This window comes from Chanodichthys erythropterus, chromosome 11, assembly GCF_024489055.1.
Source record: "Chanodichthys erythropterus isolate Z2021 chromosome 11, ASM2448905v1, whole genome shotgun sequence".
Classification (NCBI taxonomy): Eukaryota; Metazoa; Chordata; class Actinopteri; order Cypriniformes; family Xenocyprididae; genus Chanodichthys; species Chanodichthys erythropterus.
This window is the reverse complement of record NC_090231.1, coordinates 16,338,004-16,364,370: the sequence shown is the minus strand read 5'-3', so window position 1 is coordinate 16,364,370 and position 26,367 is coordinate 16,338,004. Positions and strand designations below refer to the sequence as shown.

The window sequence follows — 26,367 nt, the reverse complement described above, 5'->3', positions numbered from 1 at the left end:
CATCTTGTAAAAAAACGTTCGATGACACCTTTAACGGGTAATATTATGTCAAAGTCATTTCCTCTGCACCGTGGTACCCGTCAGGGCTGTCCGCTTTCTCCCCTACTTTTTGTGCTAATAGAGCCATTATCGCAGTCCATTAGATTAGATTCTCTTATATCATCCATAGTCATAAAAGGAATACAGCATAAAAAATGTCTCTTTATGCAGATGATATACTACTATATTTTAACAATGTACGTCTCCTTACAGCAAATAATACAAGTTTTCACCCTGTTCAGTCAATTCTCCAGCTATAAAATAAACTGGGATAAATCCCTTCTCGTTCCTTTAAATCCTATGCAAAATGACTTACATTACCACCCATTCCTCATATTCAATGGCATGACACAGCATTTACATATTTAGGATTAAAAATTACTATTTTTTCTAATACATCACATATGAATTATGACAAACTTAAACTTTAAATCTTGGCTGATATGCAAAGATGGTCTAATCTCAAAATGTCTTTGCAAGGTAGAATTTCAATAATAAAAATGAATGTTCTTGGTAGGTTGAATTTTCTTTTTTCTTCTATGATTCCTTTACCTCCACCTGTAAACTATTTTAAGGAGAACTCTAATCTCAGATCTCTAATTTTATTTGGAATGGTAAAAAACCCCGTATCCACCTCATACTCTTCAGTGGATGAAATCATCTGGTGGTTTGACACTACCCGACTTCGAACTGTATTATTGGTCCTTTCAGGTGAAATCGCTTAAAATCTGGTGTGATAAAGACTCTGTACTTCCCTGGCGCCAGATGGAACAAGAACTTGAAAAACCTCATAGAATTGAAGATCTGTTATTTGCTGGACTTAAACCTAAATCAGCACATGAATTATTTGAGCCAATTATAGGCCACTCCCTGCAAGTTTGGTCAGCTGTTCACTAAACTCTTTGATCGCTCCCCCATCTGGTATAACTATAATCTACTGCAGAACTCTGGCCCATACTTCAATGCAAGCTGGGCTTCCAGGGGAGCTTACATTTTGCAAGATTTGTATGGAGAAAACGGCTTAAAATGATTTCAGGACCTTAAGGTAAGATACTCTCGTCCTGGTTTTTCCTGGTTTTTGTACCTACAATTGAGATCAGCAATTAAAGCCCATGGAGTCCCTTGGGATTCTCCCCTGCCTGTGCACCCGCTGAGTCTGTGGATTAATCCAGGAACATTGTACACTGGACTGGATCTAGAATATATGCACAATTAATCTCAAAACGTGATTAAGCTCTGGGAGTGATTGAATCATGGAATCATGACCTTAAAGAGAGAGGCATGGAAATGGACTGGGGGAATATATGGAACAATGTGTTTCTTTTTTCAAGAAATCCTGCGCATCAGTTGATTCATTTCAAGTTTGTTCAGAAATTTTATCTTTCCCCATACATACGTTTTAAAATGAGGCTTACAGATATCCCAGTTTGCACAAAATGTAATTTGAATACGGTTGGCGCTTACCTACACATATTCTGGGATTGCCCAGATGTCTCTAATCTTTGGTCCCAAATGGCAGTATTTCTTTTAGATATTCTGCTTACCCTATTTTTATTTAATGATGATTCTTCATTTAGAATTACTACTAATTTGTCTTATAAGAACATTATATTTGCAGGTTTAACTGCCAATAAAAAAACTATAATGCATTCTAGGTTTGCTCCTGGACCAATAAAAGAAAGGTTTAACTATTTCAGAGTTATTGTTCTTATAGAAAGATCACTGGCTGTCATTCATAAAGCACGTAGCTCCACTTTAGATGTTTGGGATAAAGTTGTTGTTGCACTCTTGAAACCACCTGTTTTTTCTCAGGTTTAGCACATAATCTAAATGGGTCTTAACAACATTATGTAATTATCTTCTCTCTCTCTCTCTCTCTCTCTCTCTCTCTCTCTCTCTCTCTCTCTCTCTCTCTCTCTCTCTCTCTCTCTCTCTCTCTCTCTCTCTCTCTTCTATTTATGTAATGTATTTTTTTCCCCAAGGCTTTGGCAATTGTATATAGTTTTAATAAATTTTACATTTTATGTTAAATCCAAATAAAAAGTTGCAAATGGAAATGGAAATTGCAAAACCCTACCAGTGCACTGAAACCTTTGCTCCCTAAAAAGTCCCAGAATGCACTGTGAAAACCAGGGAGCATCGATTCTCACTATGTTCTCTACACATAATGACAGGAGATTCTGTCAACTAAGATCAGGAAACTGCGGCAATTTGCACAGGCTCACCAAAATTGGACAAAGAAGATTGGAAAAACATTCTGATTGTAGGGTCAGAATTGGTGTAAACAACACAAAAGCATGGATCCATCCTGCCTTGAATCAACAGTTCAGGTTGATGGTGGTGGTGTAATGGTGTGGGGGATATTTTCTTGCCACATTTTTGGCCCCTTAGTACCAGTTGAGTATCGTTTATACACCACAGCCTGCCTAAGTATTGTTGCTGACCATGTCCACAGTGGACCCATCTTCTTCACCAAATCTCAATCCAATGAGTATCTCTGGGATCTGGTGGAATGGGAAATTTGCATCATGGATGTGCAGCCGACAAATCTGCAGCAACTGTGTGATGTTCTCATGTCAATATGGACCAAAATCTCTGAGGAATGTTTCCAGCACATTGTTGAATATATGCCACGAAGAATTAAAGCTGTTCTGAAGGTATAAGTAAAATGTATAATAAAGTGGCCGGTTAGTGTAGAGTGGGACTTGACTTCATCTTCTTGGAACTGATTGGATCCTTGGACGTTGGGTGTTGCTAACTAAATGGAGGCAGATCTGAATGACTGTTTGCAGTCAGATGTGTCGGATATATAAAAACTTGAAACATTTATTTCTGTTACGTTCACGCCATGTCAGAATCACTATAATTACGAGATTTCAACTTGTAAAAAGCATTTAAGTCCTCGTAATTACAAGTTGTAAGCTGGGAATTTACTGAGAGCTCCGACATGTAGCAAATGACCATTGCATATTCATCTGGGCATTCATAGTGTTGCCATAAAAACAGAAAATTCCCAGTCCAAGGACATGAACAACATCACATGTTGTCATCTCAGAATTACGGTAAATATGGCATGGCATGAATATATCCCACCCTCCACCGAGACATACGTCATGAAGAGAGCAGAAGTGGTTTGGAGGGGGAGGAGAGGTTAACGTTTTGATTGAAGATTACAAGTGCACATGAATTTTAAGAAAACAATTGTGTGCACGGATAAATCATTTATAATAAACACTGTAAAAAAAAAAAAAAAGAATTGTCAATTTTGATTTGATGCATGGTGACATGAGCGTGAAACAGAAGCTGCTATAGTCTTTACTTCCATATTAAGACCGAGTGAAAGGGCTTCTTGAACAAGAAAAAATGTAGGACAGGACTTAATTTTGTCCATCGGTAATTGATTGGATCATTGTGTTTTGCTACTGTGATCTCATATGAGTGACAGTTTGATAAAGATAAAGCATTTATAATAAACACTGTAATATTATATTATTGCTCTTTTTTTCATAGCAAGATTTTTGGTGAATTGTATTGAATCCAGTTGGGGTCAGTTTGACCCCCCACCATAAAAAAGGTACAATACAAGGGTTTAAAAACTACCCTTTCCTTAAGTCTAGGCAAAAAGAGAGGAAAGGGAAATGCTGACACTCTTCCTCTTAAGTCTTTTGAGTTCATCCAAATTCACAGACACACCTACTAAGTTTACACTCATAATACGGACCCCCAGCGATTCTTTGCTTCTTTAAACTTCTTGTTTACGCAGTATGTGATTATTAACTTTTGCTGAAACGTGTGCGTGTCAAGGTCACATTTATTTTTAAAACAAAAATGCTTACTGATGGCAAAATCACATCACACACCTCCGAGATGCGTGAGAGAGACCTGTTACCTGTTTTCAAAACGTTATTCGTGACGTTCAGTCTTTACACCTTCACCGTTAAGGACAGCAGGAGTGACAGCAGTCTTGTAATGATGTAACACGCTTTTAAAATCAGTTCCGCCACCTGCGCGTTTTTATTTGGTGTCAGTGCGGTGATGAGCGCGTGACCGAGAGCGCGCAGTCATTCGCTTCACTGCGCGGAACTCTGACAGGATGACAACCGCTACTCGTAGAAACTCGTCCAAAACCGGGAACGACTTGGAGTCCGATCCGGACAGAATTCGGACGATACGCAGAGAGCTGTCGATTGAGTACACACACAATGAACGGGATAATATCATGGAGTCTTCATTTAAAGGTAGGGACTTGAGTGAGCAGCACAACCACCATAGAGAATTACAAGAAGAAATGCATTTCTTCTAATACATTCCTATTAGTTTCAATATTTTATTGCATTTTCATTCTTATTTTCAACGTATGGACTGATAATGAATAAAATATTCTCTATCAACACCATTTATAAATATTTAAATCATAGTAGGCCTATTTAATTTTCTTTTATCACAATTTCTCAATTAATTGAACATAAGGGGATTTTTTAAAACTTACTAGATAAGTTTTAAAAAATTTGTAAAATCCCTGTAACCAACAATGGCATCATCCTTGTGACATTTTTTGGTGGGAAAGCGACAGCATAAACATAAATTACCAGTTGACTTTATAGATTCTGTGATGTTTTGTGGTATTAACTGGTTAAAACATCATATATCATAATTAACTTCAATTTGACAAGCTCATGTATGTTACCTCAATAAGCAATGGCTAACATTAGGTCTTTATTTCCATCCTGTTAGTTTTCTGTATAAACAATTAGGTTATAATTAATAAAGTTTAAATGTCTAGACTTGACCACAGTATTTCCGAAAATCTGATGTAGTAGGCCTATTAAAAGATTCCTAAAACAGCACACTTATATTCATCTTGTAAAGAATTAATAAGGTACAGAATAATAGAAATCAGCCACATCATTGTAAGGGCCAAGATTAAGGGAGTGTGCAAATATCTTTTCAGATTTTAAGGCCTCAAGAGGAAGTGTCAAAGGTACTTCAGGAGCTTCTGATGATATACCAACAGGTAAATCCAGCTCTCCGTATACAACACAAGGTTCTTTTTTAAAACTCCTTTCATACACCGTGGCTGATGTTAACACATCCTGTTGATTGTGTAAATGACCTCCATTTACTTATAATAATAACATCATAATATCAGATACTGCATGGATAAACTATGCAGTTGGCAGTAATCTGTCAGTGTACTCTGACTGACAAGAAGTTAAATTTACTCACCCTCATGTCGTCACAAACCTATATGACTTACTTGAACACAAAAGAAGATATTATTTTGGAGAATATTGGTAACAAAACTGTTTTGCTGACCTTTGACCTCCATTGTACAGACATTGAGGCTGTGTCCGAAATCACATATATTCTCAGAATAGGTACTTCTTATGAATAAGTAATTACTTTGTGACCACTAAAAAGTATGTTTCAGTATGAATGTGTGTTGTGTGAATGAAATCCAGATGTACTACATTCACCATGTTGTCATTGTCATGTGACCAGACTCTCACCATGGCCTCATGGTATTCAGAATCTCACTAGAAATAGGAAATCAACCGGGATCTTTTTGCCTACTGTTTTGGGAATACTATTAATTCGGATATACTTCTCTATTTTTTGTCTGCTAGTAGGGAGATATGCGATTTCACACGCAGCCTGAGACTTTCCTCAAAATATGTTTGTTTTTTTATGTTTCACAAAAGAAAGGGAGGGTAAATGATGACAGTTTTAATTGTTTGGTGAGCTATCCCTTTAATTGAACTCTGACCTGCTCTGGTGACACTTCAAAAAAAAAAAAGTAACTTTTAGAGATCATACCTTGGACTTTACAAAGCCCATTGACTGTCACTTATTAACCCTCTCTGTTAAACACAGCAGTGAAACATCACATGACTATGGTAAAATTCCAAATCTAAATTGTGGATTCAACCATAATAATTGCTCTTCACATGAATGTTTTAGATTATATCAGACTATAGTAGAACTAGACCTGGAATTTACAGCAGTGTAAAGGCTAGATTGGTTTATGTCAGCTTACATTAACTGACCATGCCAAATCATTTTCCTTACACATTTACTAGAGCTGACTGAAATATTTTCCATGTGGAGGCTGATCTGTTAGTGTTGGATGCAGTGGTAGATATAATGCATATACACTGTTTCCTGTTGCAGTGTTGGCTATGCAGCTGGCTTTGGTGGAGGGGCCAGATCGACTTCCTGCCGATGAGGGCACACAGGAAGTGCTCTGCAGGAAACTTTGTGTGCTGGAAGCTGACCTCTCAGGGGTCATGACCTTAATCTCTGTATGTGCACCCCTATTTAAAATTCATAAAATATTCAAAACCTTAAATACACATATTTAACATACTGGTTTCCCTGTCTTGCAGGAGCTGTCTGCTCATTTTGTATCCATCAACAGTGGGGAAAGGACTATATTTATCACTTTTAAAACCCTTGAAGAAATATGGAAGTTCAGCACATATCACAGAATGGGTCTGTTCTTATTTCAATACTGTTGTATCACACTGTGTTTATTAATAATGTCAGGTATTGTTTTTTTTTTTAAATACTGTAGAGTCTGGTACTATACTAGTCCGAAGTTTGGAATAATTTAGTTTGTTTTTTTATGTTTTTGAAAAAAAAAGGTAATAGCTCACCAAGGCTGCATTTATTTGATCAAAAATACATTAAAAACAGTAATATTGTGAAATATATTTACCGAATCTATTTCAATATACAGTATTTGAAGATGTAATTTATTCCTTTGATACCCCATTACTCCAGAAATCATTCTGAAACATTAAAAAATCTCAATGATTCCAAACTTTTGACCGGTAGTGTATATTAAAGCTAAATATCTTATCAAATTTGTAATTTCTAACAGGCTTCTTGGGTCAGTGTATGGAAAATCTTCTCATGGACCAGGAGTTCTGGTTAAACTCCCTTGATCAGCAATCAGGAATTGAGATATCAATTAAAGAGGAGACACTAAATCTGATGTATAAAGGCTTTCTTATGCAAGAAGGTAATACTTAATATGAATGAGAATAAAGCTATATTTTGCTTGGTGTATGAGTATGAGTGAATATCGTTACTATTTGTAAAAAAACAAAAAACTTTTGTTTACTTTTGAGGTTCCTTCTTTGGATGCTGCACAGCAAATCAGATGTTTGATAGCTCTACGTCAGGTAGCGACCTTTATTTGGAGAAGGGGGATATCGCCCTGTTCGAGCCTCCATTCCTAGGGTCAGGGTGGACAGTGCTGTCACTAGCAGATGGGTCTAGAGGAACAAAGCAAAAACCAGCTCTGGAGCCACTCATACCCTTTCATGAGTATGTGTCACCTTCTGCATTTCATTTGAACGTATTGTCATAAATTAAACAGATCACCCAGAACTAAGAACAATGAATTTTCTTTACTTTCCAAGGTGGTTTCTAAAGTCCTGCCCAGAGACTGTATTAGTGGGTGGTGGAAAGGACACTAGTGACCTTCCATTTCCGATTGGTGAGAAAATGTTTAAATTGTACTTTATTTTGTATATACTGTATATACATTACCATTTTAAAAGATTGAAGTCGCTATGCTTTTGAAAGAAGTCTCTTAGGCGCACCATAAATACAGTAAAAACACTAATATTGTGAAATAATGCAATGCGGACTGTTATTTATTACAGTGTAAGCAAAGCTTTATTTTCAGCATCATTACTCCAGTCTTCAGTGTCACATGATCCTTCAGTAATCATTCTAAATATGCTGATTTGTTGCTTACGAAACATTTCTTATTATTATCAATGTTGAAATCAGTTGCACTGCTTAATATTTTTGAGGAAACCGTGATACTTTTTTCAAGATTCTTTGATGAAGATAAAGTCCAAAAGAACAGCGTTCATGAGACATTTTTTTTAAACAATCTAGAAGTCTTTACTGTCACTTCTGATCAATTTAATGCATCTTTTCAGAATATTAAATTTCAACAATTACTACAGAATAATAAAGATAACTGAAAACTTCTGATGAAGTGTATTGCACATTATGTACAAGATTGACAACTACAAGTATAGAAGATGGAAACAAAATTGCATGGAACATGTGTCATCTTCACACTTATTTAATTCTACCACAATTGTAACAATGTCTCTCACAGCATTAGGGGTCTGTGAGACCATAGAGGAGCATGATGCTGATGGCCCAGATGAACTGAGTTTCCATGCTGGTGAGCGTATCATCATCCTGGGCCTGCTGGTGGCCTGTTTTGAATGGTTTATGGGAAAGTCTGAGAAAACTGGGGATATTGGACTTGTCAAAACCAACCTGGTCAAAGCAACCAGTTCATTTTGTGAGTAAGTGCTTGTGTGATTTTATGAATATTTTAAGAAGTTTTTTTTCTGTCTGTCTTCACATTTTGGTAATACTTTATTTTGATAGTCCACCTTAGATATTCTACTAGAAGTAACTTTGCAACTAATGAGAGTTAGTTGACATGTAGAGTATTAGCAGAGACTGTCTGCTTAATATCTGCCGACACTTTATTTTGATTGTCCCCCAATAGACATTCTACTGACTATAAGTAACTTTGCAAATACATGTAAACTTATTCTACTAACCCAAACCCTAACACTTAACCCTAACTTAACAGCATACCAACGGTCTACTGAGACTCTAATGAGAGTAAGTTGACATGTAGTTACTTATAGTCAACAGAATGTCTAAAGTGTAACCCAGTTTCACTTATGATAACTTCATCTTGTGCTTGCATCACAGGTCATCGGACATATTCTTGAAAGACGAGGACAGACAAATTATTACCTTGGATCAGGACAAAATTAAAGAGGAGACTATTTCTTTATTGAAGAAAATATGCCAGTGTGATGTTGGCACAAACTACAAACTTGGTAAGGCTCACAGGTTTTTGAATCCTAACATTTTAGAATTTATAAATTGAGTTTTATTTGCTTTTACAACTGTTCTATGAAAAGCATTTGTCAAGCAAAAAAAAAAAAAAAAAAAACCAGGATGGCGTTCCTAAGAGACCACAGAGGTAGAATTACAGGCACAGAGCAACTATGACAACACAAAACATGTCAACCAAAGTCCTGTAAATATCCTGGTCGTAAGCTTTTCTTTTATGTGGTGTAAACACAAAACCTAAACCACCTCTATTGTTCCACCTTTGGGAAACTGAACTGAAGATTAGGGAACTAATTTATCACTGCAAGAACTAGTGAACTATACAATAAAATGGCAAAGGCAGGCAACCAACACTTTCAGTATTCATTGTAAATGAAAAAGTTTTGACATATTAAAATGCTCCAAAATCAGTACAGCTGCTCGTCCAGGGAAGAACTCGTGGTGCCCTGAGACCAGCAATTGCATTGCTGGAAATGCTGTTGTTCTCCCTAATATAAAGAGAGATGTGTGGTTTATGATTTTGTTGTTTTGCTGTAACATTTAACCAATCTGATAAAAAAAAAAAAAATGATGGTCTATTACCAACTACATTAAAAGGTAAGGTAGGCAATTTGTTTTATAAACACTTTTTGTTATACTGGTTGAAGCTCTCTTCACATCCTGATAGAAATCAATAATAGAAGTTAAATTTTGGTAAATAAAACTTAATTAAGTTTAAGCTTCAAATAATTATTAATCGGATTCTGTAAGCACAAACTATGCAAAAGCGGCAGCTTTTCCGGCACACTTTTTTTGCTCACTCGTTTTTTTATTCACTCCCTCATTAGTGGACTACTGTAAGGAATTGTGAATGAGGGTATAGGGGGCGATTTTGAGCACAGTCTTCAGGATTACTAGAAATAGGCATATTAACATAAAAAAGTTAACATTAACAGTTATAGGCAGGTGACTTTGATCAAGGTTGGAACTACAGTAAATTCTGCAGGAAGAAGGATCTCGATGGCTAGAATTGAGAACCCCAGCACTACACTTGATATTTGATATTCAACAGTGCTTTGATCTGCCTGCATGATATTCTTTAAGAGCTGCTGTGCAGCCAAAATTATGTACCAATTATCAATGTAAAGCTGCTTTGACACAATCTACATTGTAAAAAGAAGCGCTATATAAATAAAGATGACTTGACTTGACTACACTGACCTGTCCTGAGGAAGCGATTTGGACACATCTCTGACAAAAGATGGCGCTGTGGTTACATGCTTGTCCACTTCTGTAAGACGCAGACATAATCAGATGTTAAAGCTTGTAATTACATCATAGCACAAACATTTTGTACCATCAAAGAGCTTTGCAAGTTTGATTTAAATGCAAAGTTTGGTACAGGAACTGTAAGTGAAACTGCAATGCTGAGAAACATTTACTATTAGTTTCTATTTAGCATTTACTTTTAGAGTAATTATTGGCACAAAAATTACAGACTTCAGATGACATGAGACAGAAGCTGCAATAGTCATATATCAAAGTGAAACAGCTTCTTGAACAAAACAAATAAAAAAATAAAAAACAACATATTCCCCCTGAGGAATTGATTGGATTTGCTATTGCTGTGATCTCATGTAAGTGACAGGTTGTCCTGCTAAACAAGTCAACAGAGATTTTGTTGCAAGAGGTAGGGGAAGTTATTTTGATTTAAAATTATGAGGGCATGTGGATTAAAAAAAAAAAAAAAAGAAGAAGATGCTGTGCACGGATAAATCAATTATATTAAATAATTTTGATATCATAGTGACTTTTAACTCAGGATATAGGTCAGAGTCTTACCTTCATCCCAGTCTTCATCACACACAGGTGCAGTCCAGGTGCCCACTGGGATTTGAAATTTGCTATCAGTCTTGTCTCTGGTCACTTTTAACATTGCAGAGAAGACTGAGATCAGTTCAGTGTACAACTGAATGTCGAGTTTATTATGCATGGGGTGTGTCTGCAGTCGTCCAATATTATGAAGGTGAAATGGTAAAACAGATCTTACCGTAGGTCTCATTGACAGAGCATCGGTCCACACAGGTTGAGATGTGATGGGACAGCTCATGTTTTCTCATCAAGTGGCGTGCATTGAATGGACATGTCCATAATTCACCGACCAATTCAGGGTGATTCTACAAATAATATAAAAAAATCAGACATCTATCAGTGCTTAATACTTTCAGTTTTAATATAATGATGAAACAGAAGTAGCCACAGATCTTTTCTTCCATATTGTGATGTGAATTTGACTAAAACAGATTATCTAAAAAAAAAATTAAAATAAAAAATTCAAGACAGAAACTTGGTTCTATTCATCACTTATTAATTAGAAGGGAGGCAGATTTGAATGGAAGCTTGCAGTCGATTGTGAAAAAAGGGGTGGGTTTTAAAGGGATAGTTCACCCAAAAATGAAAATTTGATGTTAATCTGCTTACCCCCAGTGCATCCAAGATGTAGGTGACCTTTTTTCTTCAGTCGAACGCAAATTATGATTTTTAACTGCAACCGCTGTCGTCTGTCAGTCAAATAATAGCAGTAGATGGGAACTTCAACTATAACAGTAAATAAAACTTGCTTAGACAAATCCAAATTAAACCCTGCGGCTCGTGACGACACATTGATGTCTTAAGACACGAAACGATCGGTTTGTGCGAGAAACCGAACATTATTTATATAATTTTTACCTCTAATACACCACTATGTCCAACTTCGTTCAGCTTCCTGTTAGTGAGGTCAAAAAACGCGTTCTGGTGACGGAAGTGATGTCTCGCCCATATACTTCAATGAGCGCGAGACATCACTTCCGTTGTCAGAGCGCGATCCGACCTCACTAGCCGGAAGCTGAACGAAGTTGGACATAGTGGTGTTTTAGAGGTAAAAAATTATATAAATAATGTTCATTTTCTCGCACAAACCGATCGTTTCGTGTCTTAGGACATCAATGTGTCGTCACGAGCCGCAGGTTTTAATTTGGATTTGTCTATGGAAGTTTTTTCGACTCTTATTGTTCAAGTTCCCAATCACTGCTATTATTTGACTGACAGACGGCAGCGGTTGCAGTTAAAAATCATAATTTGCATTCAACTGAAGAAAAAAAGTCATCTACATCTTGGATGCCCTGGGGGTAAGCAGATTAACATCAAATTTTCATTTTTGGGTGAACTATCCCTTTAAGCAGAATAAATGATTGGAGAAGTCTGCGTTCACTGGAAGCTTGAGTTTTGACATTTTGATAAAATATTTTTTAAAAAATGAAACATTGCCTACTAAGTGATTTGTTCACAAGATCAATAATTGCATTTATAAAATAGATAGGGGGAATTTTAATTTCATGTCAAATTTAAAAGATATTTGATTTAACATCAGCAACTAAATTTGCATTGTCAGTGCGTGCATTGCATCACATGAATACTGTTAAATATATAGAAAATATTTAAGCTCAGAGCTTTTTGGTTCTAGTAATCCATATCTAATGTATCACTGAGTGCTACAGATTCCCTCATTTATTTTCATACAAGTACGCCATTTACATTTTGTGGGCCTACACACTAGCACTTTAATTACATTAAACAAAAAAACTTTAAATTTAACGTCATCTTGTGACCTTTTAATTTATTAAATTAACTTAATTTAACAAATTTTATACACTGTAAAAGTATAAAGTATACAGATTACAAAAATACACAGCAAAAAATGGTCTAATGATAGCTTATTGCTGAACATGGCTAGGTAGGCTAATAGGAATTTATCTGTACAGTGTTTGTTGTGGATGCTTCTGCACACACACCTTCCTGCATTTGATGAGATGGTAGGGGAACCGGCAGGCCCGGATCAGATGATGTGGGTCATAGGGGCACAACAGCAGTTTGTCAGGGTTACAGAAGTCTATGAAACCCGTAAAAATTAAGGCAACTGTAAACTAATGCAAACCGATGCGTCATTGTATTCGTGCGCATGTTATTGGCGCCTCATTTGCAGTGTGTTTCTGCGGGTTTACCTTGAGGTTCTTCCCATCGTGGAGCTGAAACTATCAACCCAGATTCCCTGCCTGCCTTGCCTGCCTTCGCCATCTCTGCAACACTGTCCAGCAGTTTTAAATGCTAAAAAACAACGTCATTATCACTAAAAGCTGACACATACATGTCGCGACCCAAGGGGCTAATCAAAACTTTTGTGCTGGTAGCGAGAAAATAATACTTTAGATTTCACTGGGTTTTTAACCGTTTTGGTGGATATTCACTAACAAATTCACCAACAAATTATACACAGACAGCATACAGGGCCACAGCAGAACTAAACTTACAAAGATGTGTCGTTTTGTTCAGCCGTGTAATCTAGAAGCACCTGGACTGGAGTGATTAACATTATTCAACCACTTGAGGCGCTTATGAGCTGCGTCTCATTTCGGAGGCTGCTTCCTGTGAAGGTCGCATAAGGCTGCATGCATCATCATTACGTCTTATTTAAGACAAGTAACCGTAATAAAATTGGCTGTTATTCTTCGTGAGGTGTAAAGTAATGTAATTTATTTATTACTTTTCCATCTAATGGTTACTTTTCTTAAATGAGACCTCCTCGATGACATATGCAGCCTTCATGCGACCTCCGGAGGACGCAGGAAATGTGTGACCCTGGACCACAAAACATAAGGGTCATAAGGGTCAATATTTTGAAATTGACATTTATACATCATCCGAAATCTGAATAAATAAGTTTTCCATTGATGTATGATTTGTTATGATATGACAATATTTGGCCGAGTTATAGGCCAAAATCTGGAATCTGAGGGTAAAAAAAAAAAAATCTAAATATTGAGAAAATCGACTATAAAGTTGTCAAAGGTCTTAGCATAGCAACACTTATTACTTACAAAATAAATTTTCGATAGCCTATATTTACGGCTGGAAATTTACAAAATATCATGGAACATGATTACTTAATATCCTAATGATCTTTGGCATAAAGGAAAAAATTAATAATTTTGACCCATACAATGTATTGTTGACTATTGCTACAAATATACCTGTGCTACTTATGACTTGGCTTTGTGGCTTTAAATTCACTTCAAATTTCAATTTCTCTCTTAATCTGTCTTCTTTAACAATTTTTTGTTTTATATACCACAGATCTGGCAAAAGAAATTCCAGGATCAGTTCATAGTAAGATCTATCTATCTATCTATCTATCTATCTATCTATCTATCTATCTATCTATCTATCTATCTATCTATCTATCTATCTATCTATCTATCTATCTATCTATCTATCTATCTATCTATCTATCTGTCCGTCCGTCCGTCTGTTCGTCTGATTGTTTGTCTGTCTGTCCGTCCGTCCAACCGTTCGTCTGTCTGTCTGTCCCTCTGTCCGTCCGTTCGTTTGTCTGTCTGTCTGTCTGTCTGTCTATCTATCTATCTATCTATCTATCTATCCGTCCGTCTGTCCGTTTGTTCGTCCGTTCGTCTATCTGTCTGTCTGTCCTTCCGTCTATCTATCTATCTATCTATCTATCTATCTATCTGTCCGTCCGTCCGTCCGTCCGTTTGTTCGTCCGTTCGTCTATCTGTCCGTCCGTCCGTCCATCTATCTATCTATCTATCTATCTATCTATCTATCTATCTATCTATCTATCTATCTATCTATCTATCCGTCCGTCCGTCCGTCCGTTTGTTCGTCCGTTCGTCTATCTGTCTGTCTGTCCATCCGTCCGTCTGTCTATCTGTCTGTCCGTCCGTTCGTCTGTCTGTCTATCTATCTATCTGTCTGTCTGTCTGTCTGTCCGTCCGTCTATCTATCTATCTATCTATCTATCTATCTATCTATCTATCTATCTATCTATCTATCTATCTATCTATCTATCTATCTATCTATCTATCCGTCCGTTCGTCTGTCCGTCTGTCCATAAATCTATATATCTGTCCGTCCGTCTGTCCGTCTATCTGTCCGTCTATCTGTTCGTCTGTCTGTCTGTCCGTCCGTCCATCTGTTCGTCTGTCTGTCTGTCCGTCCATCCGTTCGTCTATCTATCTATCTGTCCGTTCGTCTGTCTGTCTGTCTGTCCGTCCGTCCGTCCGTTCATCTGTCTATCTATCTATCTGTCTGTCTGTCTGTCCGTCCGTCCGTCTGTCTGTCTGTCTGTCTGTCCGTCCGTCTATCTATCTATCCGTCTGTCCATAAATCTATCTATCTGTCCGTCCGTCCGTCTGTCCATCTGTCCATCCGTCTATCTATCTATCTATCTATCTATCTATCTATCTATCTATCTATCTATCTATCTGTCCGTCCGTCCGTCCGTCCGTCCGTCTGTCTGTCCGTCCGTCTATCTATCTATCCGTCTGTCCATAAATCTATCTATCTATCTGTCCGTCCGTCCGTCTATCTGTCCGTCCATCTGTTCGTCTGTCTGTCTGTCCGTCCGTCCATTCGTTCGTCTATCTATCTATCTGTCCGCCCATCTGTCCATTTGTTCGTCTGTCTGTCTGTCCGTCCGTCCATCCGTTCGTCTATCTATCTATCTGTCCGCCCATCTGTCCGTTCGTTCGTCTGTCTGTCTGTCTATCTATCTATCTATTTATCTGTCCGTCCGTCCATCTGTCCGTCTATCTATCTATCTATCTATCTATCTATCTATCTATCTATCCGTCCGTCTGTCCGTTTGTTCGTCCGTTCGTCTATCTGTCTGTCTGTCCTTCCGTCTATCTATCTATCTATCTATCTATCTATCTATCTATCTATCTATCTATCTATCTATCTATCTATCTATCTATCTATCTATCTATCTATCTGTCCGTCCGTCCGTCCGTCCGTCCATTCGTTCATCTATCTATCTATCTATCTATCTATCTATCTATCTATCTATCTATCTATCTATCTATCTATCTATCTATCTATCTATCTATCTATCTATCTATCCATCCATCCATCCGTCTGTTCGTTCGTTCATCTATCTATCTATCTATCTATCTATCTATCTATCTATCTATCTATCTATCTATCTATCTATCTATCTATCTATCTATTTATCTATCTATCTATCTATCTATCTATCTATCTATCTATCTATCTATCTATCTATCTATCTATCTATCTATCTATCTATCTATCTATCTGTCTGTCTGTCTGTCTGTCTGTCTGTCTGTCTGTCTGTCTGTCTGTCTGTCCTTCCGTCCGTCCGTTCGTCTATCTGTCTATCTATCTATCTGTCCGTCCGTCCGTCCGTGTCTGAATTTTTTGAATATTTAAATTTTAAATTACTATTTAATGTCTAGATTAACACTTAATATTGGCTAATTAAAATAATGATCTGTTTGTTTAATTTTATTTAAACAGATTTATTTATTATTTTATTCTCTGTCTTCAGACAAGACTCAAGAAGTGAACAATCTAAAACAGAAAGTCAACCACATTTTGAGTAAGGTAGACAAGAATCAAAGAAATGAGGATTCATCAGTCAGCATCAAGCATCAGATGGAGAAAGAAGCTAATGGTACAGAGGAATCCCGGGAACCTCCCCGTTTTTCTGTCTGCTCCGAGCAGGACAGCACCAGTCCAGATGGACATCATGCTCTCCTCTTATTCTTGAGCAGCCGTGACCACCAGCCAGAGTTCATGCTCTTGTACAGCGCTTACCCAGAATTCCTCATCTCACATTTTGAGGGTCACTCTGATGAGGAGGATATAGTGGTGTATTTAGGCATAGCCAGAGAATTGGCACGAAAAAAGCGCGTCTCATGGGCGCAGAGCCGAATCTGTTTTCTTCTTGGACAGCTTTGTGCAGGGAGGTCAAAGTTCTCTCAAGCTCGGGTTTATTATGAGGAAGCCTTGAATGTACCCAGGGATTGTTTCACAGACATGTTTCTGCTGTCTGCCATTTACTCCAACCTGGCACTCATCTACCTAACACAGAAGAACCATGAAAAATTTTTCACTTTGTCAGAGCGCTTGTCTGCTTTGTTGATGGCTGTCCCTGATTGTTTGTTTGGCTGCGAGGACCCAGAGGTATTAAAGTATGTACTAAAAAAGGCCATCCTTGCCAAGAATCAGCGTGCAGAGGCCCGAGCCTGCTTCATCCTGGCTAAGCTCCACCTGAAGCTCAAAGAAGGCATGAGTGCAATCCCGTTCATCGAAAGGCTTTTAACCCTTGCTGACGAGGTTCCTGAAACATGTGATGAGACACTGAGCCATGCTTTTCTGGTCTTAGCAAGACTCTACAGCGACCAGAGTTTGCCACGTTTGGCTGAAAGCTGCGCACGGCGAGCATCACTTCAGGTCAGTGCTACATGAAAGTGATTTCAGAGAGCATTTATATTAGATAAATTAAATTAAAAAGAAATAATTTATTAAAATATTTAGATTTTATTGAATATATATATATTATATATCAAATATATCAAATTTAATTAATTGATTTGTGCATTTATCCATTCACTTTCACTTGTAAGCCAAAAAAATTTAATAAAAAAAATTCATTTCAATTAAAAAAATAACATAAAATGATTACATTTTATTTAATTACATTAAATAGAATTAAACAAATGCAGATTGATACAATTATTAAAGTGTATTTATTTAATAAATTAAGATTTAATTTGAAATTAATTAAAACAAACATAAATAAATACATTTAAATTGATTTGTGCATTTATCCATCTCTTTAACAGCTTTTTTTGATTAAAAATATTTTAATTTAACTAAAAAAAATGTAATACAATTATTACATTTTATGTAATAAAATGTAATCAAATTAAATAGTTAATTAAATAATACAATTATAACATTTTTGGCCCAGTTTCACAGACAGGGCTTAGCCTAGTTCAATTAGGATATTTAAGTAGCTTTTACTTGATTAATTGATTAAAAATGAATGATTTAAAAAAATTAAATCAATAAATCAAATTAATAAACTGATTTGTGCATTTATCCGTTCTTTCACAGGTAGGAGCCACCGCTTCACACTGTCTTTGTGGTGTCTTGCTGTTGATGGAAAATGCATCAGAGCTGTATGGAGTGGCCGTCCCAACACAAGTGGCTCCATACCTGACCCGTGCCATAGCTTTAGTGTCCCCCGGCGAAGATCCTGCGCTGGGTCACGTCCACGCTCTGTGTTTATCCTGGCTCTTCCATAGACACAGCATGCCCGACAGAGCTGTTCGCTACATGCTCACTGTCCTCGACCACAGAAACATGTCCAGCGTTGGCCAGTCAGACACTACTGCTGCTCTTATATGGATGGCGTGGCTGTACATCTGCAACCAGCAACCCGGCACTGCTCTGGAAGTGCTGGATGCTGTGCTGTCATCACTCCCCGAACACTGTACCACACAGCTGGAAGGTGTGGTTTACAACATGCGGGCCATTTCATACAGACATTCAGCTGACATCCGACAGGCCGCTGAGAGTTACCGGGCAGCAATCGAGATATGCGAGGAGTTTGAGGACAGACATAACTGGGCCATAGCGTTGGCCAACTGTGGATTCATGTGTTTGCAAATCAAGGCAAAAAGATTAGCAGAAGAATACCTCACTCAGTCAGTGGAGCTGTTCTCTGAGCTTGAGGATGAAGGGCATGAACTCAGTTTTATTTCAGTGCTTCTTGAGTTAGGGCGACACTTTATTTCCCAAGGAAAACATGAGAATGGGAAGATCTACTATGAATGGGCCCTGCTGACTGCCATGTACATCGATCACATGGATAGTAAGTGTTTATCATAGTTGTATTAGTGAAAGTGTCAGTAAGGATGGCCACTACCAGTATCTAGAACATCTTGACATTAGAATATCTATAGTGAGACATTAGAGTTGAATTTTTTGTTTCTGATTGTATTTAAAGTCAACATGAAATTACAACTAATTCTATTAAAGCAATAGTTCTTAAAGCAATAGTTAAAGCAATAGTGAAAAAAGGACAATTCTGCCATTATCTGCACACCCTCATTTCGTTCCAAACCAAGAAGACTTTCATTCATCTGTAATGCACAAATGAAGATATTTTTAATGAAACCTAAAAGATTCAAGAGATAAATTTCTCTCCATTGATGCTTTAAAAAGTTCATAAAGACTATGTAAATGATTCAAGTGTATTAATCCATGTCTTCTGAAAAGGCACAATCACTTTATGCTGAACAGATTTAAACTATAAAATGAATTCTTTAAAATTAAATTAAAAGTCTTTTTATAAATAAAAACTTTTATGCATTTTGGCCATTAATTTTCACGTCAACAGCATTTTGGGGGCTTGAAATTGCAAACTTTTGGTATTCCAAGTGGACGTTTTTTTTTTTTAAAAGATACTGTTATTGTCTCCTTTTAAACCACAAAAACGTGATTTTGTGAAAACTGTGACGTCATGCGCATGCGTATTAGGTGTTCAGTAGTCGTGTAGTGTTTCTTTACAAAGTAACATCGCCAACTACTGGCCCTGGCATGTATAATACAGCATTTTTTGTTGTTTTTGCGGATCCGTGTGAACGGGGATCATTTCAACAATGTTGTCGTTTGGATGCGAAAAATGCAAAGGAAAGGAAAAAAGGAAAATTGTTACCATGTAAACATAGTATTAGTTCTTAGTATTGTATATACTATAATTTTGGGATGGTCTATTATCAGGTTTGCTGGTCACCAGACTTATACCTTTTCTTATTTGTTGGACAACAGGCCAGCTGCAAGCCACACGTCACCTATGTCAGCTATACGAAGAGGCGTGTCCGGATGAAGCCCAGTGTATCATCTACAATGAGCACCAGCTGAACCTTCTCCAGCGGATAGGAGACAAGAGCTTAGAGGGAGAGATACTGGAGAAGATCAGCCAGCTGTACCTGAACCTGGCCACCGAGAAGTGAGACCTGCCCCTGATAACAAAAAGACTGATGATAAAGACTGACAGTAATTGCAAAAATGAAAATTCTGTCATAATTTACTCAACTTCATGTCAGTCTGTTGGCCTTCTTTCTTCTGTGGAACATAAATGTGAAAGAAAGAATACAAGTTTAGAATGCCATGAGGGTGTGTAAACGATGAAAAAAAAATCACTTTAATTTAATAACTATCCCTTTAATTTTTTAAGTTTTCAAATATAATAAATTCATGCCATTTGTTTATCCAGTAAGCACAAAGAACAAGTCAAATAAGCTATCCAATTATCACATAATCTCAACCAGCTGTCAACAATCAACATATCTACCCAATCAGAATGAGTACAGGCATATATATATATATATATATATATATATATATATATATATATATATATATATATATATATATAACCACAGTCAACTCACCCATGAATCCTCGACAGTTTTCAGCATCCCTCCACCACCCTGTCTCCTCACACTCACTTGGTTACTTCCTAACCTAAATAGGGGGGTGAGGGTACTCTGTGTTCGGGCCAAATACCGAGCTCGGAGACCTCTCCCCGGACACCATGCCAAATACGTATACCATTTATTTTATCTGACTTATTTGTAAGTGTGAACTCGTGAAACAGTGGTTTATCCCCAAAGTTCTTTCAGTAATAATGAGTTGCCGCACATTATTAAAAGGACTTCAGACAGCCTTGCTAAAATTCTTGGTCATGTCATCTCACAGAGCCAACAGAGCTGCTTTAGATTACACCAAACGGAGCCTGGGCATCTTCATTGACTTGGGCAGAAAACGTAAGCAGGCTCATGCCTGGCTACAGGCAGGGAAGATTTACCACATCCTCCAACAGACAGAGCTAGTGGATCTCTATGTGCAGGTGAGAACTGCCTTCATTCAGCTCTCCTCATCTTCCCTGCATTCTTTGGAGTTACTGTGATTGGAACTATATGTGGGAGGATCACGTATTGAGAATAAACTCAAATCTCAGCATCTAAATCAAATTTAAATATGATTAAGTATCATATTTAAAGTACTTTGTATACGTCTTATTTGTCTGTATTGACTGGCAGTCTTACAAGATTATGAATCTGAGTTGAGATATAATGGTGACAACACACACTAATACCAACATCCAGGATATACCTCAGATTATTTATATACTATTCTAGTATTTATTAATATTTTGATTTAACTTTTTCATTTTTATATTTTCATTTTAGTTTCTTTTAATAATTTTATTATGTGCTTTTGTCATTCTGTCATATTAGTTTTTGTTGAAAATTTCTATTTAGCTTTAATTGATTTTATTTCAGTTTTAGATTTAGTACTTAAACTGATTATTTTATAAGGAATCATTTTCTTTAAGTTTATTTTAACAACATTTATATTTTTATTTTGTTTTATTTTAAAATGCCTCTATTATGCTGTTCCTACAATAGGTTTACATGCATCAAATATCAAAAAACACTGTCATTTTCTCAAAATATACATTGCACATAACCTCATTTCTCAAAGAGTCTGAAAATGGTTCGTTCAAAGATTCGATCTCTCTAAACTCCTCCTTTCTGAGAGCCTGCTCTGCTCTGATTGGTCAGACGACTCAGTCTGGTGTGATTGGTCAACTGCTTACAGCGCTTGTCCGAAACGACATGGCCATTACTATATCTGAATTTAAGCTCCAGGGCTTCCTCAGCGCTTGATGCACGTATCAATTTCAGTGAATGCAAAGTGGATTTGCATTGCTAAAAACAGTGTCTTCTCGACATGTAAACAAGAACGAATCTCTTCAGTCTTGTAGGGACACAAACAGTTTGACTGCATGCCTACGCAAAGTTCCATTTCCTATGATTGTACTGAAAAATTGCTTGACCTTCCTTTAGAGGTGAATTGTAGCCTTTTTATCTACTGGATGTATCTAGGTAGCCCAGGACATGGCCTTGAGCACAGGAGACACACTCTTCACCCTGGAGATGTTGGAGACAGCTGGGGATGTTTTCTTCAACAGTTCACAGGACAGGGAGAAAGCCATCTGTTTTTACAGGGTAGGTTAAGCGCACATTGTTGAGAAAGAGGGAGGTCTTTCGCACTGTGTTGTTATTGCACTCTGTGAATGTCAGGTCCCTGTTATTTCCTTTTTCTTTAGTACAGTATTTCATTTAAAAACATTCATCATAATCCTAATCAATCACTGAGCTTGTCTATGTCTTAAGAATGCGTTTATCTGTGTGTTTTTAAGGACCGAGCTCTTCCCATCGCAGTGAAGACGAGCAGTGTGCGCTCTCAGCTTCGGCTGTGTAATAAGCTTTCAGAGCTTCTGCTGCAGCTGGGCCAGTGTTCAGAGGCCATTGAGTACACTCAAACTGCATTAGACATTAGCGTGTCTCTGGGTAGGTTAACACATGTGCACAAACCCTTTTTTTTTTAATTATCAATACTTTTATTCAGATTGTGGCTTCCTGTTAAATATTTAGTCTGTTTATAAAGCACGCATGGTAAACAGTAAACAGCCAAAAACATTTAGGAGAGACAAATGACAGTCTTTTCGTTCATCTGTGTATTTCTTAAAGCTGACCATTTAAACGAACGGGTGGCATTCCATCGCCTCGCCACATTGTACCATTGTCTGGGTCAGTTTGAAATGGCAGAGCACCACTTTCTGAAAGCCCTGTCCCTGTGTCCCTCACCCCTGCAGTATGATGAGGAAGCCCTGTACTATGTCAGGGTTTACCAAACGCTTGGAGACATCATTTTCTATGATGTCAAGGTAAGCCAATGGACATCTGTTAGTCTCGCTCCAAAACTCATGCCATTGTTTGAGCCAATGTCAGGCTGGGGTGCATTTCCTGAAGGATGATGTAATTCGCTACTTAAAGGGTTAGTTCACCCAAAAATGAAAATTCTGTCATTAATGACTCAACCTCATGTCATTCCAAACCTGTAAGACTTTCGTTCATCTTGAGAACACAAACAAAGATCTTTAAAAGTTCATAAACACATTGTAAAACTAATCCATATGAACTGAGCAGTTTAGTCCAAATTTTCTGAAGAGACACAATCAGTGAACATACACAGAATCTCAACCGAACCTGAATGGCGCGCAAGAACAAACATCTTCTGGAAGCTCAAACGTGCTGCGTAACACACGAGAATAAACCTCATTTGATACACAGCGTGTGCGTCATTCAGGTTCGGTTGATCTTCTGTGTATGTTCTGATCAATGTTTTTATGTGAGTAAAAGCCTAAATTAAAGCTGTTCACCATATAAAGCGATCGTGTCTCTTCAGAAAATTTGGACTAAATTGCTCAATTCATATGGATTACTTTTACAATTTCTTTATGAACTTTCATCAAAAAGATATTCATTTGTGTTCCGAAGATGAACAGAAGTCTTGCGGTAATACATGAGGGTGAGCAATTAATGACATAATTTAAATTTTTGGATGAACCAACCCTTTAACTACAATAGTATGATGGCGATGCATCGCCGAAGAAGCTAACTAACTAGTCACGACTGTTTCTTGAAAGCGTAGGAAATTTGGCACACAGCTGCCGTTCAAACCACGTTGGTTAAAACTGTTGTTAGTGAATGCTGACTTCTGCTGATTCATCACTTCATCAGTTAATTTCATTGCTGTAAATGATGAACAAAGTATATGAGGAATACTTTGCTATTTTCTTTTCTGTCACATTTCCTCTTATGACATACAATGACATACTATGACGTCCCCAGCATACTAAAGCATGTGCGCATGTGCACACTCTTCAAAAATGGAGTTTTCTCTTCACAAATTAAAAGTAGAATGAAATATGTATATGTGTGTGTATATAATATATATATAGAACAGAACCATGATCTCTCTTTAAGTCTACTTATCATAGTAAAAAGAAAGCATGCAAGTGGAGAAATATTTTGAAACCACAAGAGAGCTTCAGTATTTACACTTTTCTGGCAAATCAGTGTACTTAGTTACTTAGTAGCTTACTTAGTTGTTTCTACATATTAAGTTGTTACGGGAGAAAGTATTTCAAAATAAAAAAAAAATACACAGGATTTTTAACTCCAGATTTGCTGTTCTAAATGAACCAGAAGTTGGCAGTCTAAGTACATACTGAATAAATGATTATTTATTCACCTCATTTACGTTCACTCACAATAGAAAATATAGCTTGCTCATATTCGGAATGTTAATATATTTGTATATAAGTATATAAAGCACATCGTATATCCATGCATTTCATCAGCCGAGAAATATTTTATTATTATTTAAATTATTAATATTTTATTATTATTTTAAATATTTATGGATATTTTTTTTTTTTTAAATATAAAACTATAGAGCTTTTATTTTGGTGGAAAATTGTAAAGCCTTTAGACGTTTAGCTTTTATTGAAGAGAAATGATTCTCGTTACAAATGTAGGGAGATGGTTGTCGTAAGTTGTGTTTTTAAATGCACATTATAAGCACCCCAAACTCACAGGACATATGGAGTTCGTGTGGAGCAGCATTTACTGCTCATGTGTACATGAACACTGTGCCACGTTTCAGTCTGAACCGTTTTATATATACTCACATTTGGCACTTTGCAAGTTTTATTTTTGACACAGCCGCTATATGCGGTGCTGTCGGAAGCTATGGTAACCATGCATGAAATTTTCATGTTTTTGAAAACACAGCTTTAATTTCGCGGATCTACACAATTCACGTGGGTCATATTTCAGTACTTCACATGATTCAGAAAATATGGAAATCTGTATAAATACACAAAATCAAATCTCTGTATATCAAATGTAAACCTTCTCTCTCTGTGTATTCCAGGACCCATTTGATGCTGCTGGCTATTATCACTTGGCCTTGGCTGCTGCGATGGATCTGGGCAACAAGAGATCTCAGCTAGAGCTGTGTACTCGATTGGCCACCATCTACCACAACTTTCTCATGGACCGTGAACTCTCGCTGTTCTTCTACCAGCGAGCGCGAGCTTTTGCTAATGACCTCCACATTCGTCGTATCAACTTGGCTCCAGACTACAGTTTCAGGACCACAAACAAGTACAAAAACACAATAACTGGGGCAACAAGATAGAACTGGACTCTAATGGGAAATGACACTTCCACTGCATGTTTTGATTTGACTTGTGTGAAAATGTTCTGTGTTTACTTTTATTTGCCGGATGTTATGTGTATTAGTTGATTTATTTACGGAATGTCTGACTCATATAACATGTTGATTGGTTCAGAAAGTGTTTACTGGACTGTAATCAATACAACTTTCAGGCACTGTTTGCTTCACATTAATTTTTTAAATGTTGGCTCGAAATCACGATGGATAACCTTTCTTTTTTTTTTTTTTTTCTTCTTTTTTTTTTTTTTTATCTTGTTCTCTAAAATTGTTAGTGAAGATAATCTGAAGATTTTATTGTGTCTGATGTTCCATTCTGTAAAAAATGGTATTACCTTTGGTTGACACATGCAAGTGATGTCAAGTGAACACATTTTTACCTCAACAAGGGCTGTTCTGTTTGTACTAAGTGCAGAAAAGAAGTGCTGTAGTGTTAAATAAACATGTTCATGCCTGGTGAAAAACATGACTTGACAACAAACCCACTGGCACTGTAGGGTCTAGTGCCTTGGCGGCATTTAAATGTATGTGCCAAAAAGAGACCATTTTGGCATTGATCGTCATTAAAAGTGGAGTTAATACTGAATTTGATTGCTTAACTATATGAAGTTGCAAGCTTTCTTTGAATTGCCAAAATAAACCTTGAGTACAAGTGAGCCCTTGTCAAGAGTAGGTTTGCTCTTTTGTTTTTATCCTAAAAATAAATCTGTTGGTATCCAAGCAGTTTATAATAACTCATTCTGGATCGATTAAGCATGAGAAACAGGGAACTAAGTACACTGGATTTTAAACTGAGATGTTTTTCATGAATTTATCGTTATTTTGTCTCAGATCTTTACAGTCCCTTGTGAAAAAGACATATACTTTTAAGGGGAAATATGCTTTGAAGGAATTTACTAACTGAATATAATGTTCCCAGACACCTAAGTGAGTGAAATAAAGCTGCATTATAATTATATATTAGAAAAAAAAAAAAAAAAAAAAACATAAGTGGGACTTTGTGTATTTTCATAATTACCTACAATATTATGTTTAAAGTGTACTGCCAAGCATTTATGGTAAAATAAAATATTTCTATTGAAACTATTTAAATATATTTGTAAATGTACATTTGTAATGATGGCATTGCAATTTATTACATTAATAATAATAATAATAGACATATTATATATATATATATATATATATATATATATATATATATATATATATATATATATATATTAAATGTACTTTTAAGTTTGGAAGTAGGCTACACTTCACGGGGGGGGGAAGAAAGGTCGGTTCTCTGAAACTAAATGTTCGAAAGAACCGATTCGGGGAAAAGAATCGGACATCCCATCACTTGTGAACACTTAGACATTTGGGGTAAACGAAATTATCCCCGCCTCCTCTAGAGAGAAGAGAAAAGCAGAC

The 26,367-nt window shown here is 36.8% G+C and overlaps 2 protein-coding genes across 3 annotated transcripts; one reads left to right on the top strand and one right to left on the bottom strand.

The window, feature by feature from the left end:
* The first annotated feature begins 3,847 nt into the window (after positions 1-3,847).
* LOC137030287 (SH3 domain and tetratricopeptide repeat-containing protein 1) lies at positions 3,848-25,887 on the top strand. 2 transcript variants are annotated; one of them, XM_067400503.1, is made up of 18 exons: positions 3,848-4,277; positions 4,991-5,053; positions 6,211-6,341; positions 6,426-6,531; positions 6,923-7,063; positions 7,173-7,371; positions 7,467-7,543; positions 8,183-8,378; positions 8,800-8,930; positions 14,098-14,130; positions 16,331-17,238; positions 17,905-18,664; positions 19,624-19,804; positions 20,557-20,707; positions 21,750-21,872; positions 22,067-22,217; positions 22,398-22,594; positions 24,649-25,887. In XM_067400503.1, exons 1-18 carry the CDS (start codon positions 4,133-4,135, stop codon positions 24,913-24,915), a joined length of 3,960 nt encoding a protein of 1,319 aa, XP_067256604.1. In that variant the 5' UTR covers positions 3,848-4,132; the 3' UTR covers positions 24,916-25,887. The 2 variants fall into 2 exon arrangements, with proteins under 2 accessions (XP_067256604.1, XP_067256605.1); XM_067400504.1 differs by lacking the exon at positions 4,991-5,053.
* LOC137030162 (gametocyte-specific factor 1) lies at positions 9,149-13,041 on the bottom strand. Its single transcript, XM_067400322.1, has 6 exons — positions 12,969-13,041; positions 12,759-12,856; positions 10,976-11,102; positions 10,768-10,851; positions 10,147-10,216; positions 9,149-9,434 (listed from the first exon to the last, which is right to left on the bottom strand). The coding sequence occupies exons 1-6, from the start codon at positions 13,039-13,041 to the stop codon at positions 9,338-9,340; spliced, it is 549 nt and encodes a 182-aa protein (XP_067256423.1). The 3' UTR covers positions 9,149-9,337.
* Positions 25,888-26,367: the final 480 nt, after the last annotated feature.